Source organism: Dreissena polymorpha, chromosome 1, assembly GCF_020536995.1.
Source record: "Dreissena polymorpha isolate Duluth1 chromosome 1, UMN_Dpol_1.0, whole genome shotgun sequence".
NCBI lineage: Eukaryota > Metazoa > Mollusca > Bivalvia > Myida > Dreissenidae > Dreissena > Dreissena polymorpha.
The window spans coordinates 186,844,994-186,862,520 of record NC_068355.1 but is presented as its reverse complement, the minus strand read 5'-3'; the positions used below and the strand labels follow the sequence as shown (position 1 = coordinate 186,862,520).

The 17,527-nt window shown below is 35.9% G+C and overlaps 1 protein-coding gene across 1 annotated transcript in view; it reads left to right on the top strand.

Annotated features, from left to right (window-relative positions):
* LOC127865090 (germ cell nuclear acidic protein-like) overlaps positions 1-17,215 on the top strand; it is a 62,691-nt gene extending 45,476 nt beyond the window's left edge. Inside the window, exons 2-4 of the mRNA XM_052404989.1 lie at positions 9,580-9,931; positions 10,879-10,970; positions 17,120-17,215. Coding sequence (XP_052260949.1) covers positions 9,580-9,931; positions 10,879-10,970; positions 17,120-17,215 — 540 coding nt within the window. The remainder of the gene's footprint in view (positions 1-9,579; positions 9,932-10,878; positions 10,971-17,119) is intronic.
* Positions 17,216-17,527: the final 312 nt, after the last annotated feature.

The following is a 17,527-nucleotide window of genomic DNA, read 5'->3' as shown; positions in this document are numbered from 1 at the left end:
TACAATACTTCCGCCATTTACAATGTCGAAGGTCATGACGTAGCAATTTAATTCTACTCGGATAATTTATGTATCTCATCGAGGAAATGTGTTTTCTTAATGTTTATGTGTAGTATTATGACTTGTTAGTATAAAAAATGAACTGTGATTCCAGTTTATATAATACGGGCGTTACTCGTAATTATCGGTGGATTAGCAACTTTCAGGTCAAAGGTCAAGGTCACGGTGACCCGAAATAGTAAAATGGTTTCTGGATGAGAACTCAAGAACGCTTATGCCTTGGATCATAGGTACATTGATCAAATGATCAAAGTTTAAAAAAAAAATTAGAATAGATTGATTACAGTACAGCTAACGTGGAACAAACATATTTTGCGAACCGCGGCGGCAATGCAAAACGAGTCGATGCCGAGTCGGCCGTTGAAGCATTTCGAAGCAAAGCTTCGCATCTTTCCGCCGAGACATGCCGAGGAAAGCCGCGATCTGGGACATGACGCCGAGTCCATGCGCATCTTCAAATCAAAATCTTTTTTAAATGATTAGTTAGTCAAAGAAATTTAAAAGAACAATTATAATTATATTTAAAATCATAATTAATTTAATGCGCACAGATTCAAAATAGATAAATTAGTTAATAAAAAAATATGCTGTTGTTTTGTTTTTAGTGATTGCATTCCCATTTCTAAAGAAATTGCTGTCATCCGGATATAAATAATTATTATTTTAAAAGAATGCAAATAAAAAAAATTGAATTAATTAAAACAAAATACGATTATCACAGGCCTGTATTAATAAGATTCCAATAATCATTTGCCATTGTCATTTATAGAATCAGCTTAAGTACTTTAAGTTACTTTGTGTGCGTTTATTGCACTGTATGATTATTGTCTTTATATTAAAACGATCAACAGACATATTTGTTTTGGGTTTAATTTTTACGACAAAGTGTATTAGCATATAAGCATATTTAATGTGGCTGGCCCCAAGTTAGTTTGTTTCCTGCCCGTAGTGTATGTATTTCACACATAAATGTCACGTAATTATGTGTTGGCTCATACGAGTAGTCAAGAATCCAGCAGTTGGTTGATTTATAATTGCTTGTTGTTTTTGCTATTATATTTTAGCTGAGACAATTAGCAGTTGAAGCCACATCAATAACCAACACTTAATTGTTGTTTTGTTAATTATCAGCTTATTATAACTATTGTTTGACTATGTGTATATAAATTAGTTTCATTTTGTTTACATTATGCAGTTGATATCGCTAATTATTACCCGATAATCCGGTATATTCCAGTTTTAAAGGAAATTCCGGTTAATATTTACGATAAAAGTGCTCAAGACACACACACATTCGCAATTACATTTTGTATTCTCAAGTATCAAGTACATTTTGGCGTTTGTTACCATTTAAAGATGTGATGAAATAACGCCCAATCGGGGCGGTTTTTATACCGCTACTATAGTGGGGGACATATTGTTTTTGCCCTGTCTGTTGGTCTGTACGTTGGTCTGTACGTTGGTCTGTTTGCGCCAACTTTAACATTTTGCAATAACTATATTGAAGATAGCAACTTCATATTTGGCATGCATGTGTATCTCATGAAGATGCACATTTTGAGTGGTGAAAGGTCAAGGTCAAGGTCATCCTTCAAGGTCAGAGGTCAAATATGTGGCAAAAATCGCTCATTTTATGAATTCTTTTGCAATATTTAAGATAGCAACTTGATATTTGGCATGCATGTGTATCTCATGGAGCTGCACATTTTGAGTGGTGAAAGGTCAAGGTCATCCTTCAAGGTCAGAGATCAAATATATGTGGCCCAAATCGCTTATTTTATGAATACTTTTGCAATATTAAAGATAGCAACTCGATATTTGGCATGCATGTGTATCTCATGGAGCTGCACATTTTTAGTGGTGAAACTTCAAGGTCATCTTTCACAAGGTCAAGGTCATCTTTCAAGGTCAAACATCATATAGGGGGACATTGTGTTTCACAAACACATCTTGTTTCCCCATTGAACACGCATAAATCATCTGACATGATGAATGTTTTTATACAACACAAAATACACCCAAACTTTCCATGCAACGTTGTACATGTCTGCATAATTTTCGCGCGCTTTTTATGGAGACAAAGGATATTTTAGCACTATTTATTTGACGCTAGAATTTGTTAATGTAGCATTAGCATTAAAATTCGGAAGTGTGTTGCGGATTACAAATTTAAGAAAGCTCATTTCAGAATCAAACGAAACATTAACATTGTGCGAAATTTATTCAACGATAATTTGTTAAAGCGCACTTAGTGCCATATCGCTTATTAAAACGTGAAAATAATTAATATGAAAGTAGCATAAATCTAGGTTTCTATGCTACACAAATGTACATGTAGGTGTACAGGGTTTTTTTTCCTTCTTTGGGACCTGCCGAAAATCGGCCCTTTCCCCTCGGTTTTTTTTCCCCTCAGCTGGTAAAATTTCCCCTAGATTTCATTTTCCCCTAAAAAAAAAAAAAAAAAAAAAAAAATTTTTTTTTTTTTTTTCCTTTAAATATATAAGTTATCCTGATCCACTGTAGAAACTAGAAAAATCTTGCATAATTAAATTATCTGTTGCCTTGAATTTGTTTTAAAAACAGTAAAATATGTTAAATTGATTATTTTAGACTTTGCTTATTTTCCCCAAGATCCAGCTTTTCGCACAATTTTTTCCCCCAAAATTCGACGTTTCGCGCGATTTTTTTCCCCTCAAAAAAGGCCAGGCCCTTTCCCCAAAATCAGATAAAAACCCTGGTGTATATCTTTTCACTCAATCTGCTGCGTATGTATGCGGCGGATTTACTCTGTGAAAGTAGGCGAAGTTAAAACAGAATGCGTCGTTGCGCAGATCAATGCCAAGTGCCTCAGCAATACGCCCGTGAACACTCGACATGCCCGCCGCAAACTAAATTTTGGGCCGTGGCGTAGCCGCAGATTATGTTTGTTCCGCGTTGGCTGTAATGTAGATCAAGCATCTAAAAAAAATGAAACCACTTCTGTCATATTAACATAGTATAATTTAAAAACTGTAGACTGTAAGCGGGTGCTTAACACTACACTTCTACAGACAAATATTGTATTAAATAAATATTATTTATTACCAAAATAGTTTTTTTTAGAGTTGGTCAATGTTAATTTGGAGTAGACAGATAATACTAATAGTATTACAATACACAAATTGGTTTCATACATTAAAACAATTGTTTCACAAAGTACATAGCATAAAGGGATATGCGATATGGTTTTCAACACATGTCAATTGTTTTAGGATAATATTTTTTCGGGTCAGGTAAAAAAGCCTTCAAAGTGCTAACTGTAAAAGTTGTATGGCCATAATTGGTATATAAGTTGCGATTGAAATTTAGCTGATGACAAGTGTTATTGTGTATTATGTTTGAATGCTTTTACAAACATATTACACTACGCGTCCCGCGATTTTTGCCTAAATCACAAACACTCGGTGGTCATGATTTATTTTGGGTTAAAAATTATCGCGATCTCGCGCGTTTCATCACGCTAGGTCGAGCATGATCACCGTGTATGCATAAATATCTCCGCGGTGATTCACCGCGATTCACCCCGTTCACGGTCAACGCAGTGAAGAACGATTTTCCTACGTTACATGTACATGTCTAATCTTCACAAAGATTATAGCAATATGGGATTATTAGCATTGTTGGCAGATGTAAGAGAGTAGCCTTTTAAAAATTTCAACATGTATTTCACACCCATGTCCCTGACAGGTTATTTTTTACATTTTAAATGCTGCGTATAAAACAAAACAGTGTTCATACCTAGCTGTATGATGCCGCAACTGGAGGAGTGATAATTGTGTTATTGGTTATGCAATTAACAGTTTGAAGCCATGGAGAACTCATAACTGATTGTAATGTAATCGTCGTATTTTCTCCGAGTCTCTAGATTCCCCGATACATACGTTTCAACTGTCTCAATCACATTCATGCAACTTCTTCCGTCTTTATCCATTGCTCGATAATCCCGCATATGCCCTATTTCCATTTTAAAAGCGAATTCTGGTTAATATTGACGATAAGAGTCCTAAAGAATGTCATACACGCTGTATTGTAACCGTTGGGCTGTTTCAGTTCCTTCATTATTGAAACAATTATTGTATTGTATACTGACTACACACTTAAGTGTCATGTTCAGTTCATGATCTTCTTCAACGACCAATAAACAACTTAATTTATATTTAGATTAAATGCAACATGTACACATCATTTTCTGGGAATCAAGAAAGTGAGTTTATTTTCTGAAAAAAAAACAATATCTGTTTATTGAATTTGTCAAACTTATATATATATATATATATATATATATATATATATATATATATATATATATATATATATATATATATATATATATATATATATATATATATATATATATATATATATATATAAGCAATTCTAATGAAAATAAATATCGTTATTTTAAATGTTTTAAGCAATTTAAATTTTAAAAAAGAAAAGTCTCTGAGAGCATATATGGGTAACAGCTATACAATCATTGTTTTGACAGACAACGCGTGCTTATCTTAAGTTTGTTTCTGGTAATACACCGGATATTGGATGTTTGGGGCTTGATTGGATAATAAAACAAAGATGCAATCGGCGGTTTTCAGTAGAACTTTTGTACAAACCAACCAGGGCTCAACATTAACCTAAAAACCAACTTGCCCTGCTGGGCAAGAACTTAAAAAATCTACTTGCCGTGAACGTAAAGCCACTTGCCCAAACAGGAAATATCACATTAACTTTAAACCTAATATTTTTTAATAAAGATCAAAATGATACACCACAAAACCTTTTTTATTTTTGAACATTTAACAAAATGATTAGAGCAATTAAAGTGTAATTAAAGTCTAAATTAAATGCTCTTTGTTCTTTTTTGCACTTGCCCAGGCGGACAACTAGATTATAAAATAACTTGCCCGGACCCAACTTTTACTTGCCAGGGGCAATAGGACAACCATTAATGTCGAGCCCTGCCAACTTAATCAACAGTGCACTTGCTTATCTAACATTTAAGGATCATTCAACACGGGTCCAAGCAACTTGCATGGACCATAATACACAGTCCTATGGTTACATTTAGTAGCACACGTGGTCAGAAACTAACAAGTTCGAGTAATAAAGCAAAGAGATAATGATCTGAAAAATTGCATGGGGTCCGAAATGAAACAGAATGCCACCAAATCAAACAATTCACCGCCTAATTTTAAGTGTAACAAACTATGTTTGAAACATTTAAAATAACGATAATTCCGAATGATCACAGCTTCCATTTTCAAAAGTATAGGCTGTTCAACATTGCTCAAGAAATTGTAAAGACAAACGATTAGTAATGTTTCATTAAATGAATTTTACACGCTTCTATTTTATTAAATAGATCTAGCAGCCCAATGGCGATTGGAGAAGCGTACATCACCTGAAGCAATGTGTAAATTTAAATTTAGATGCACATGTAAGTCATTTTCTGAAAATCAGGACGAAGTGAAAATATTAATTTTACAAATAAACCAACATTTGATTTTATTCAAATGGTCAACATTATTTATATATATGTGTTGTCTGTGTATTTGAGCAATCCTCAAGCAAATAGATATCGTTTATTTCGACGTTTAAAGCAAGTCTCGTTTCCGATATTAAACTATAAAAATTTCCTCGGTATGGTTACTGACCTACACAATCATTGACAGATGACATCCGATTGTAATTGTATGAAGTATGCAGAGAAGCTGACGAAATGTTAAAACAATCGCGTAGAAGTAAAAATATCAGGTTATTATCTGTACCTGTTTCTTTCGAAGTGAATACTCGTTGTGGCTGCGGAGAAACTTCGAGAACAAAAGAATCTGTAGCCGCGAACTTTGTTGTTTTTGCGTGAGCCGTACTGTACAATTGTTATTTAAACAAATAAAGATATTGTTTGTAAATCAGGATTTGACATTCAGCAAGTACGGTGTTTACTTTCATATTGGAATACATTTTCGCGATCTAATGTGATCGTCAATAGTGATGACATTAGTTAATAAGTTGAAATTTAAATCTAGTTGTCACCGCGAATCAAGGCGATTTGCGGTGTTTTCGCAATGGTTCTACAGCTGATGTTTATCGCCAGATGGTCGCAGTGAAATCACCGTGAATCAACCACAGAGTGGATTCACCGCAATTTGCGGCGAATCACTGCGATTTGCCATGTCGGCCCTAAAGCGGTGGTCGGTGATTTAGGCAAAAATCGCGGGGCGCGTAGTGTACGCTTATATCTTATTTTGTGAAAACTTTCAAAATATTTTTGCCCTTAACTCTAGGACCTAGGGCTACCACATTTCGTATGTAGTGAGATACAGTAGTCCTCTACAAAGTTTGCTCAAATTATGCCCCTGGGGTTAAATTTGACCCAGCCCAGGGGGTCACAAAAGTGTATTTTTGCTAAAATAGGGCCTATATTTAAGTATTTGCACACGCCAAGAAAATTTTCAGACTTTTTCAGCAGTAGAGCGATACAGGGCCATCATGGCCCTCTTGTACTTGTTTGTTAACTTGCAGAAAATGCACTTCTTGAAAAAAAAAAGAATTAATTTGCCTTTCTTTTTGGAAATTTTCAGACAGCAATTTGGAATTTCGTAGTTTTTCTTCAATTGGGAAAGTTTACCTTTTATAGGTACTTTATAAAGAAGAAGAAAAATCGCTGGGTTGCATTTGATAAGACGCTTATCACAGGCTAGAATGATAATACTCGGACTATATTTAGAAATAGAGGACCCTTTTGTAAGAAGCAGGGTCATTTTGCTTTGCATCTGTTCTTTAGTCCGTTGGTCCGTAGACCAATTGTGTTCTACAATATATCTAAGGAATGCTTTGACCTACAGCCAGGCAACATGTTTTATGTTTACATAGAGAAAAATTAAGAGGTCAATCCATTTTAAAGTCAATTGGTCAAAGGTCACAGAAGATTATAACATGAAATTATAAAGATTTAGTAGTCAGTTTTAGTTCCTGTTATACCAATAATAATATTATAAGCAGATATTCAATTATGATAAAAGTTATATTACAGTACTGCCATTATTAAATGCATTTAATCATTGAATTTTAACCCATTTAAGACAACTTCATTAATGTCAAAAAATTATGAAGAAACATAAGGAGTTGCACGAGTTTACCTGACAATTAAAATGTCACGGTGACTCAACTTAGAAAAATGGTATTCGGATGATAACTCAAGAATGCTTACGCCTAGGATCATGAAACTTCATAGGTACATTGATCATGACTCGCAGATGACCCCTATTGATTTTCAGGTAACTAGATCAAAGGTCAAGGTCACAGTGACTCGAAACAGTAAAATGGTTTCCTGATGATAACTCAAGAATAATTAGGAACATTTTGAACAAGCATATGGAGTTGCACACGCTAACCTGACCATTCAAACATTTAACAATGGCGTCTTTACTTTTCCACAAATAGATCACATGACAACAACAAAAGCAAAATAATCACAAGAGGTTAAATAACAACAAATATTGGGAGATAGTAGACCAGGTTGCATGTCATATGTCGCTCATCACAGGCTAGACTGTACATACTGAGTTTGGGAATAGACATTTAATATATGTCATGCTTGTTTTTTGTGGGATGGTAGAGCATTAATGATCTTTTCTTGCATGTGTTATTATGGATAGTGTGGTCAAGGTGTACAATGATACTAAAACTGAAAACAATATAAACTACTAGAAATGTATTCTTAGTACATGGATACCTCTACAATCCAATTTGTCCCACAACTGCAAACATGTCTTTAAATTATGAACAAACATATGGAGTTGCAAACGTTAACCTGACAATTACTATGTTACTGTAGAAGTATCCCTCTATTTGAGTAACGCTTCTCACAATTGAAAAAATATTATCGTTTGGTTAAAGGGATTGTCACATAACTCTTCTTATTTAAAAAAAAACTTAAAAAAATATCAAGGTGCATACTTTTACATGGTGGGTCAGGGCCCTCAATCTATCAAATCTGCCACCTGAAAAGTATACTTTTTTCCCCTTTTGGGGGGAAAAATTCCCCCTAAAAAAAAAAAAAAAAATTTTTTTTTTTTTTTTTTTAATAGAAAGATGTGTCTCATGATTATTATATCTCAATTCTGTTTCAATTTAATCTTTTCAAACATACTAAATTATGAAAAGTGCAATGGATATAGTGCAAACATGTACAAATGAAATAATGAGAGAGTAAGTAAAAAAATCCCCCAAAAAGGGAAACGCCGCGAAAATTCCCCCTCCTAAGGGCTGCGGACCCCTTCCCCCAAAGTAGTGTGAGGGCCCTGTGGGTTATACTTTAAGAATAGTTCATCCCTCTATCAGCTGTACTTTTTGAGTTACTCACAACACAATTTTAAATGTGATTTCTTTGCTAAACAGGGGCCATAACTCTGGGTATGTTGAAAAGTGACATCAAACTATGCATGTGGGTAAAATTACACAATGATAAATATTTATGTAAAGTGTTAGTCCTCTTCTAGCAATACTGTTTATTTTACACTCTACACATATTCTAAAATGTCATTTATGTATAAATATGAGACATTACTACAATTATGATGAAAACAACAGAAACAACATATAGAGGTGCACATTAGCTCACATGCCTGGTTACTGTACTTGTAAAGTTGCAGGGATACATGTTGAGTTATATATGACAGAAAAGTCACATAGATGGATGGAAAAGTGCAAATCTATATACCCCCATATTCAGCCCAAGAAGCGTTAATTTATTGTCCATGTATGTTTTTATTTGACACTTTATACTTGTTTGAAGCATTACATAATATCACTGACTATTCCTTGCTGGTACATGTTTATTTCAGCCAGTGCAGTAAAGTGACCCAGATTTCGGAGCTGACCAACTCGCAGCCCACTTGCCTGGAGGGGATGTCAGTGGAGCTGGAAACTGTCCTGGGGGAAATTAAAACCCTGCAGATCAGTCAGAAGGCCAGCATTCAGTCATTGCAGAAAACATACAAGGAACATAGTGCAGTTATGATAGAGCAAATACGTGGCAATTTAAATACTTATATAGATGAATGTGATAATAGTTCTGTGGGTACATCAGGCGGAAATGAGCAATATTTAAAAGAAGAGATGTGTAGGAGTGTTCTCTCTATCGTGAATGAATTTGATAATATTACTGCGAAGGAACTTAACGAGATGAAAGATGAAGTTATAAGCATTAAAGGGTCAGTTACAAGTTCTATTCATAAATGCACCAGTGTTCACAGTGACTTGTCACAATTACATGAAATTGTTGAGAAAATTGGAGATCATAAGCAGCTCTGCCTTATAGCCAGCATAAAATGTAAGCATATAATACAGCAGGCACTGACTCTGCTGGGAAAGTCAGGCAAGGCGTTTAATGTCCAGAGTAATACTAAGCACAATGTGAGAATACCAAGTGATTCAGGTGTATGTTGGATCAGAGGCATATGTGTTCTGACTGATGGGCAGGTGCTGGTCGCAGACTTGAAGAATAAGAGGATCAAGCTGCTGAACCAGCAGTACCAAGTGGTGAGTCACTGTGATGTGACTGAATATGTAAGGGACATGTGTCAGATCACATCCAGTGAGGTTGCGGTGGCTCTGGGTGATAATGCTAGCAACACACATAATGTCCAGTTTATTACAGTCACCCAGAGTCAACTCACTCTTGGTAGGAAGTTTGAGTTACAACATAAATGTGAAGGTATTGACCACCACGAGGGTGAACTGTTTATCTGCTCCCGTACTGCCCTGTTCAAGTACACACTGAGTGGCAAACAGCTCTGCAGACTCTATGAAGATGAATCTGCTCATGACACAGGTAAGAATCATGGTGAATTCATCTTGATAACATACCTATTATGTACAGGGATTTTCTAGCCATTGTGAGAAAAGGAGTTTAGTCAAATTGTGTTTTTTTAAATCCACACAATGACAAATTTGGGAATTTTTATCCACTAAATGAACCGAATTGGTATTTATTTTTTTAATCAACAAATATTGACCCTTTAGGCCATTATCTTATTATTTTGAAAAAAAAATCTTATAAATTATAGTTATATACTTTGTGAGATGATAATAAAATAAAATTCAGATGTAATAGCGGAAAACCCGCTGATTTATTATAAAATATTTGTTATATAATTCATATGTGCCCTTTGAATGCTACAGTACATTGTAGCCAAAACAAGATTCAAAAATATTGATTTATAAACATGAGTAATGAAGTATTTTGACTGTCACTACATGGCATGTCTATAAATAGAAACTGAGTTCCTGGGAAAGAGACACTTTCTGACCCTGTCTTAATTTTGTGGTTGTTAAATGATTGTACATGTACAATATGTTTACCTGTTGATAGAACTGTGCAATTGTTTCAATATGTGTAATTGTTTCCATCTGTGTAATTGTTTTGCTTCAATTCATATTTAACTCACCAGTCGCATTTCAACATGTCAAACGTTAACACAATAGCTCTGCTACTGAAGTTTATTGTCACGCTTAACTATTGAATTATTGAAATGTATGCATATATTTTAGATGTGTAAAGGCCTCTTTATAGCAACATATGCGTAATACAATATCACTGCAGTATGTTTAATAAGATTATTTAACATTGACAGCAATTCAATATCTTGATGTTACTCTGTTTTGCAGTAGACAAGTGTGCTGTGAGTCCCACAGGAGACAGGCTGTACATCACCAGCCACTGGTACAACAAGCTTCTCACCCTGGCCAGGGATGGCACACTCCTGGCTACATTCACAGACCCAGCACTACGTGTCCCACGTGGTCTACATGTGACCCCTGCAGGCCAGGTGCTGCTGGTCTGTGGAGCCTGGTCCGACACTGTACTACAGGTGGGCTGGGAGGGGCAGAGTAAGCTGGCTACGCTGGCTACTCAGGAGGATGGAGTGAGGAGCCCAGGGTCAGTCTGCTACAGCAGCAAAACATCATCCATCATTGTGGGACAGTTCAGGAGCAACAACATCCTGGTGTTCAGAGTGGAATAGAGTGTACATGTATGTATTAGTTGTTGTAATTAGTGATTAGTATTTCAATGACCATGTGTTGTTTAGCATACAAACATAGTAGTGTGTGATGTTACAATACAACATTAAGTGTGTAGTTAAAGATACAAATGATTTATGTGAACATATTGTTATCTAATTACACAATGTGAGGGGTTTTGTTAGAACATTAGATCTAATGCATATTATGTTATGTTGTCATAACATTTGTGTCATTATGGTCCTAACATTTAGTTCTTGTAAACTTTGCATGAAAAAACAAAGCATTTCAACTGAAAATTTCATATTTGTACATAGATGCACATCTACATAGCAACTGAGGCTATTTTTAGACTTTCATTTCTATAAACACCATGCCATGTAAGAAATGTATATGGATGAATATTTTTTAAATAAAATATTGTTTAAGTTATCTTTGAAGAAGCATATATTGATATTTTACGCAATGTTTACAGAAAGGTAACACTTGATGTGAGATTTATTAATTTGCCATATTTTATGCTGTTGAACATCTGTTATTGATTTTCATAACATTTATATAAATTTGTGTGAGTCCTAAATACACATACAAGAAAAACATCAAGCTATTTTGCTGCTCCAGTCGCTGCTGAGTCAGGACAAGGATGCTGAGGATGTGGTGGACAAGGATGACCTGAATACACAGAAGGTAACAAAGACGTTTTTAATTATCAGGCCTTTTCATGGCCAATTTGGGAAAAAATGCAATTTTGGGAGTTTTATTTTTTTCGTGCGAAAAGTCCATCGATTTAAGAAAAACAAATTTAATATAACTATTTCTAATACTTAAAATTAAAAGAACAAAATCATATTATGCTAGTAATATACTTTTTTTTAGATCTTATTGAAATATAATTGAGACATATTAATCATAAGGCACTTATTATGCCCCCCTTTTGAAGCAGAGGGGGTATATTGTTTTGCACATGTCGGCCTGTCCGTCGGTCCTTCTGTCCGTCCACCAGATAGTGTCCTGATGATAACTAAAGAACGCTAAGGTCTAGGATCATGAAACTTCATAGGTACATTGATCATGACTGGCAGATGACCCCTATTGATTTTCAGGTCACTAGGTCAAAGGTCAAGGTCACAGTGACAAAAAACATATTCACACAATGGCTGCCACTACAACTGACAGCTCATGTGGGGGGCATGCATGTTTTACAAACAGCCCTTGTCGTAATAACTGTATCTACACATGTGCAGACATGTGGTGTCACCAATGAACGCTTTTAATCCACACTTTGAGATCTAATTCTCTTTTTATGCCCCCCTTCTAAGAAGAGGGGGTATATTGTTTTGCTCATGTCGGTCGGTCCGTCCTTATGTCTGTATGTCTGTCCACCAGATGGTTTCCGGATGATAACTCAAGAATGCTTAGGCCTAGGATCATGAAACTTCATAGGTACATTGAACATGACTCGCTGATGACCCCTATTGATTTTGAGGGCACTAGGTCAAAGGTCAAGGTCACAGTGACCCAAAATAGAAAAATGGTTTCCGGATGATAACTCAAAAATGCTTACGCCTAGGATCATGAAACGTCATAGGTACATTGATCATGACTCGCTGATGACCCCTATTGATTTTGAGGGCACTAGGTCAAAGGTCAAGGTCACAGTGACCCGAAATAGAAAAATGGTTTCCGGATGATAACTCAAGAACGCTTACGCCTAGGATCATGAAACTTCATAGGTACATTGTTCATGACTCGCAGATGACCCCTATTGATCTTCAGGTCACTAGGTCAAAGGTCAAGGTCACAGTGACCTAAACAGTAAAATGGTTTCTGGATGATAACTCAAGATCACTTACGCCTAGGATCAGGAAACTTCATCATAGGTACATAGATCATGACTCGCAGATGACCCCTATTTATTTTTAGGTCACTAGGTCAAAGGTCAAGGTCTTGGTGACCGGGAACAGTAAAATGGTTTCTGGATGATAACTCAAGACAGGGCTTTTTTTCCTTCTTTGGGACCCGCCGAAAATCGGCCCTTTCCCCTCAGATTTTCTTTCCCCTCAGCAGGTAAATTTTCCCCCAGACTTCATTTTTTTACCCTAAAAAAAAAAAAAAAAAAATTTTTTTTTTTTTTTTTTTTTAAACTTTTAATACATAAGTTAACTGATCCAGTGTAGAAAATATAACATATTGCATAATTAAATTATCTGTTGCCTTGATTTTGTTTTAAAAACAGCAAAATATGTTGAATTGATTAATTAAGACTTTCCTTATTTTCCCCAAAATCCGGCGTTTCGCGTGATTTTTTCCCCCAAAATCCAGTATTTTGCGCGATTTTTTTCCCCTCAAAAAAGGCCAGGCCCTTTCCCAAAAATCAGATAAAACCCCCTGCAAGAACGCTTATGCCTAGGATCATGAAACTTTATAGGTACATTGATCATGACTCACAGATGACCTCTATTGACTTTCAGGTCACTAAGTTAAAGGTCAAGGTCACGGTGACTTGGACACTGTAAAATGGTTTCTGGATGATAACTCAAGACTGCTTACTCCTAGGATCATGAAACTTCATAGGTAAATTGATCATGACACGCAGATGACCCCTTCTGATTTTCAGGTCACTAGGTCAAAGTTCAAGGTCACGGTGACTCGACACAGTAAAATTGTTTCCGAATGATGTCTCAAGAATACTCCTAGGCCTAGGATCATCAAACTTCATAGATACATTGATCATGACTGGCAGATGACCCCTATTGATTTTCAGGTTACTAGGTCAAAGGTCAAGGTCACAGTGACAAAAAACGTATTAACACCATGGCTGCCACTACAACTGACAGCCCATATTGGGGGCATGCATGTTTTACAAACTGCCTTTGTTAAAGAAAGAAAAACGCTTTGCTTATGGGTCCGTTTCACATACCCATAAATATGCCAGGAAAAGACCCGCTTATGTATTCCCTATGTATTAAGAATGCAAAAAAGATGAGGTGGAAAAGAAAAGTATGAATTTACTTAAGATAAAATATCCTCTTTACTTGTTTGTATAGTGTAAACTCACATTAGTTTATTTTGTGGATTTCTCAGTTCAGGAAAATAAATGATGAATTTGTGTCAGTTATTTTTCTGTGTGTGATAAATTTGTGGATCAGTCAACCCTTAAAATCAACAAAAATAATGTCCCTCAAATAATAATGGTTTACAGTGTATCCTGTGTATTAAGAATGTTAATGATGAAATTGACAAGAACGATATGATTTAACAAAACATAAAATGGCGTCTTTTATTGTGTATATCATGTTTACAGCAGGACTTGTTTTACTTGAGGATCAATAACTCAAACCCTTCTTCAGCTCGATGCTTTCCAACTTATCATACAGGAACCTCAGTTACACAACACCCCGAGAATTTCTGTCATCCTCATAAGGCCTTGAGTTTTTATAAAGTTGTGAGATATTTAATAAAGCTTATAAATATGATTCCATGGAATGTATTTGTTCTCAATAATAAGGACCCCGGCCTCATTCCCAGAACAGTGTAATAAAAGCGTTAGAGTTAGTTTTTATGCATGCAATGGCAACAATGTAAGGTTGCATGGGAAAACAGGACTTAATGCATGTGTGTAAAGTGTTGTCCCAGATTAGCCTGTGCAGTTTTCATATTCCAAATTGGTTCGCTCAACGTTACAGCTACTGCTCAGCAAAGAAGACAACTGTCTGGAGAAAGGCTGGCCGTATTACAGTCCAGTGATGTGGGGGGGGGGGGCGGCCTTTCCATGTCTGGGGATTGCATTGTAGCGGACACTAACAAAAAAAGTTAAAAATATTAATTATGAATTGAAAGATTAATAAAGTATTGACCAACAATTTAAATGATGTTTGAGTACGATATGGTTTGATTGAATCAATTGTCATGTTATTTTGGACAAGGAACCAGTGAAATGCCAAGTTCAAAATTCATGAGAATGAAGTTTTGCCTCTGAAAAACTTCAACTCTTATCGAGAGACATAGTTTGTTATAGATTGTAATATAAACCTGTTTTATGTCCCCCACTATAGTAGTGGGGGACATATTGTTTTTGCCCTGTCTGTCTGTTGGTCTGTCTGTTGGTCTGTTTGCGCCAACTTTAACATTTTGCAATAACTTTTGCTATATTGAAGATAGCAACTTTATATTTGGCATGCATATGTATCTCATGAAGCTGCACATTTTGAGTGATGAAAGGTATAGGTCATCCTTCTAGTGTTTTTCCCAGGAGGGCAAAGGGGCATGGCGTATTACTTTCAAAAAGGGCATTTTAGCGCGCAGTTTAGGCGAAAACGGGCAAAAACGTTCCCTGAATACCTGAATTACAGGGAAACATGTAATCGCAACAGAAGCAGTTGTGGAAATAATAACATATAAACAAGCAAATTTAATGGTAATAGATGTATTTAACTTACTATGATTTATATTAATATATTTACCTTGCAATGTACATTTAAGTTCCATGCTGTTTTAATAAACTGTACAGCACGACAAATATAATAAAGCAATATATGCATATGAATCTGATTATACACAGATCCACTAACATATAAATGAAACCATGTTTGTCTTGTCCCATTTTCTAACAATAATCTCGACAGATGTTTAAAATAACATAGCGAGTAAATTGATCGCTAACAATATGCAAACACTCGTTTCCGTGACATACATCCACCGAGTAGATTACGAATAAATAAATAATGTTGTTGCTATCTAAAACATTTTTATGCATCGTTGATTATCACAGACATTTCATTAATTCCTTCTTAATGTATAATCACTATCGTTAATTCGATCGTTTACGACGTTATTTGCCATTTTTGCCGAGTCACAATTAAATTCTGTATAGTCCGCAATGTTGATAAAATGTCAACTGCTGTAAGCGACAGGTGTGCATAACAACGTTAAATCGTATGCGCGATTCGCATTTTGTTAAATTAGTATACGTCTCAGTAATTATTTCAATAATTAGATCTAATTATCCTAAAGACGAAAACGATAAAGAATAAAAAAAAATGTGATTTTAAATGTAATTATGCGTAAAAATATATGTTTCGATATAACTGAATAATGCATGCAATGCACAATTGCCACGAGAATAACATCGAGTTTTTCATCAAAGTCTCCGAAGTAATGATTTTATCGTGGAGGAATACACATTGCCGAGCGAAAAGTGCGCTTGGTATAACATAGCCTCCGGCATTATCGATTGATACTGACACGGGGTTATTCACGCATGACTAATTCACAGCTTTGGAGCAGTCAGTAAGACCTACATATAAATACGAGCACTGTTATAGATTAAATCTGCTCAATTAATATAGTCGATTAGACGTTGACGTCTCTCGAGTAAATCAAGCACAGTCGGAGCGTCACAGACAATCAATGAAGCTGACTTTGGGGACCAAGTTAGATTGTAAGGCAATAAAGATATTATCGATTAGGGCGCGTGGCGAAATTTGCCTTTTAAAAAAGGGCGCGTGGCGAAATTTGCCTTTGAGAAGGGCAACGTGGCGATCCGGGAGAACGGCGTGGCTTTTCGCCACGCTAAAATGGCCTGGGAAAAACACTACCTTCAAGGTCAGAGGTCAAATATATGTGGCCCAAATCGCTTATTTTATAAATACTTTTGCAATATTGAAGATAGCAATTTGATATTTGGCATGCATGTGCATCTCATGGAGCTGCACATTTTGAGTGGTGAAAGGTCAAGGTCAAGGTCATCCTTCAAGGTCAGTGGTCAAATATATGTGGCCCAAATAGCTTATTTTATGAATACTTTTGCAATATTGAAGATAGCAACTTGATATTTGGCATGCATGTGTATCTCATGGAGCTGCACATTTTGAGTGGTGAAAGGTCAAGGTCATCCTTCACAAGGTCAAGGTCATCCTACAAGGTCAAACATCATATAGGGGGACATTGTGTTTCACAAACACATCTTGTTACTAGATCATATTTCCCATGTTTTCAGGAGAGCCTCGGTTTTGATATAGAGTTGGTACGGCAATGGCACCAGTCGGGCCGGCAGAAGCCTCAAGTCAAGCACGACCCCTCCCCTGACCCCTAGCTTCTCCCATTTGACATCCAGCTTCAAAGGGTCATCATCGTTGAAAAAATTCCTCCTATAGAAAATTTTGAGCACAAAGAGTTTTCACACATGGTTCTCAACAACCACAATTTTCGTGTCAAGTGATCCGCACTTGAGCCTGTTTGGTTTGTTAGACCCGAGTGCCGGAGATGGGACAACCGTTACAGACACAAGGACTTATTGCAGCAGTTATGGCAACATGTACAGTCAGTTCTCAATGTTGGACTTCACAACTAATATCACGATAAATACAAAGTTGGATAACGCGTTCCATTCTTTTTGGGACAAACA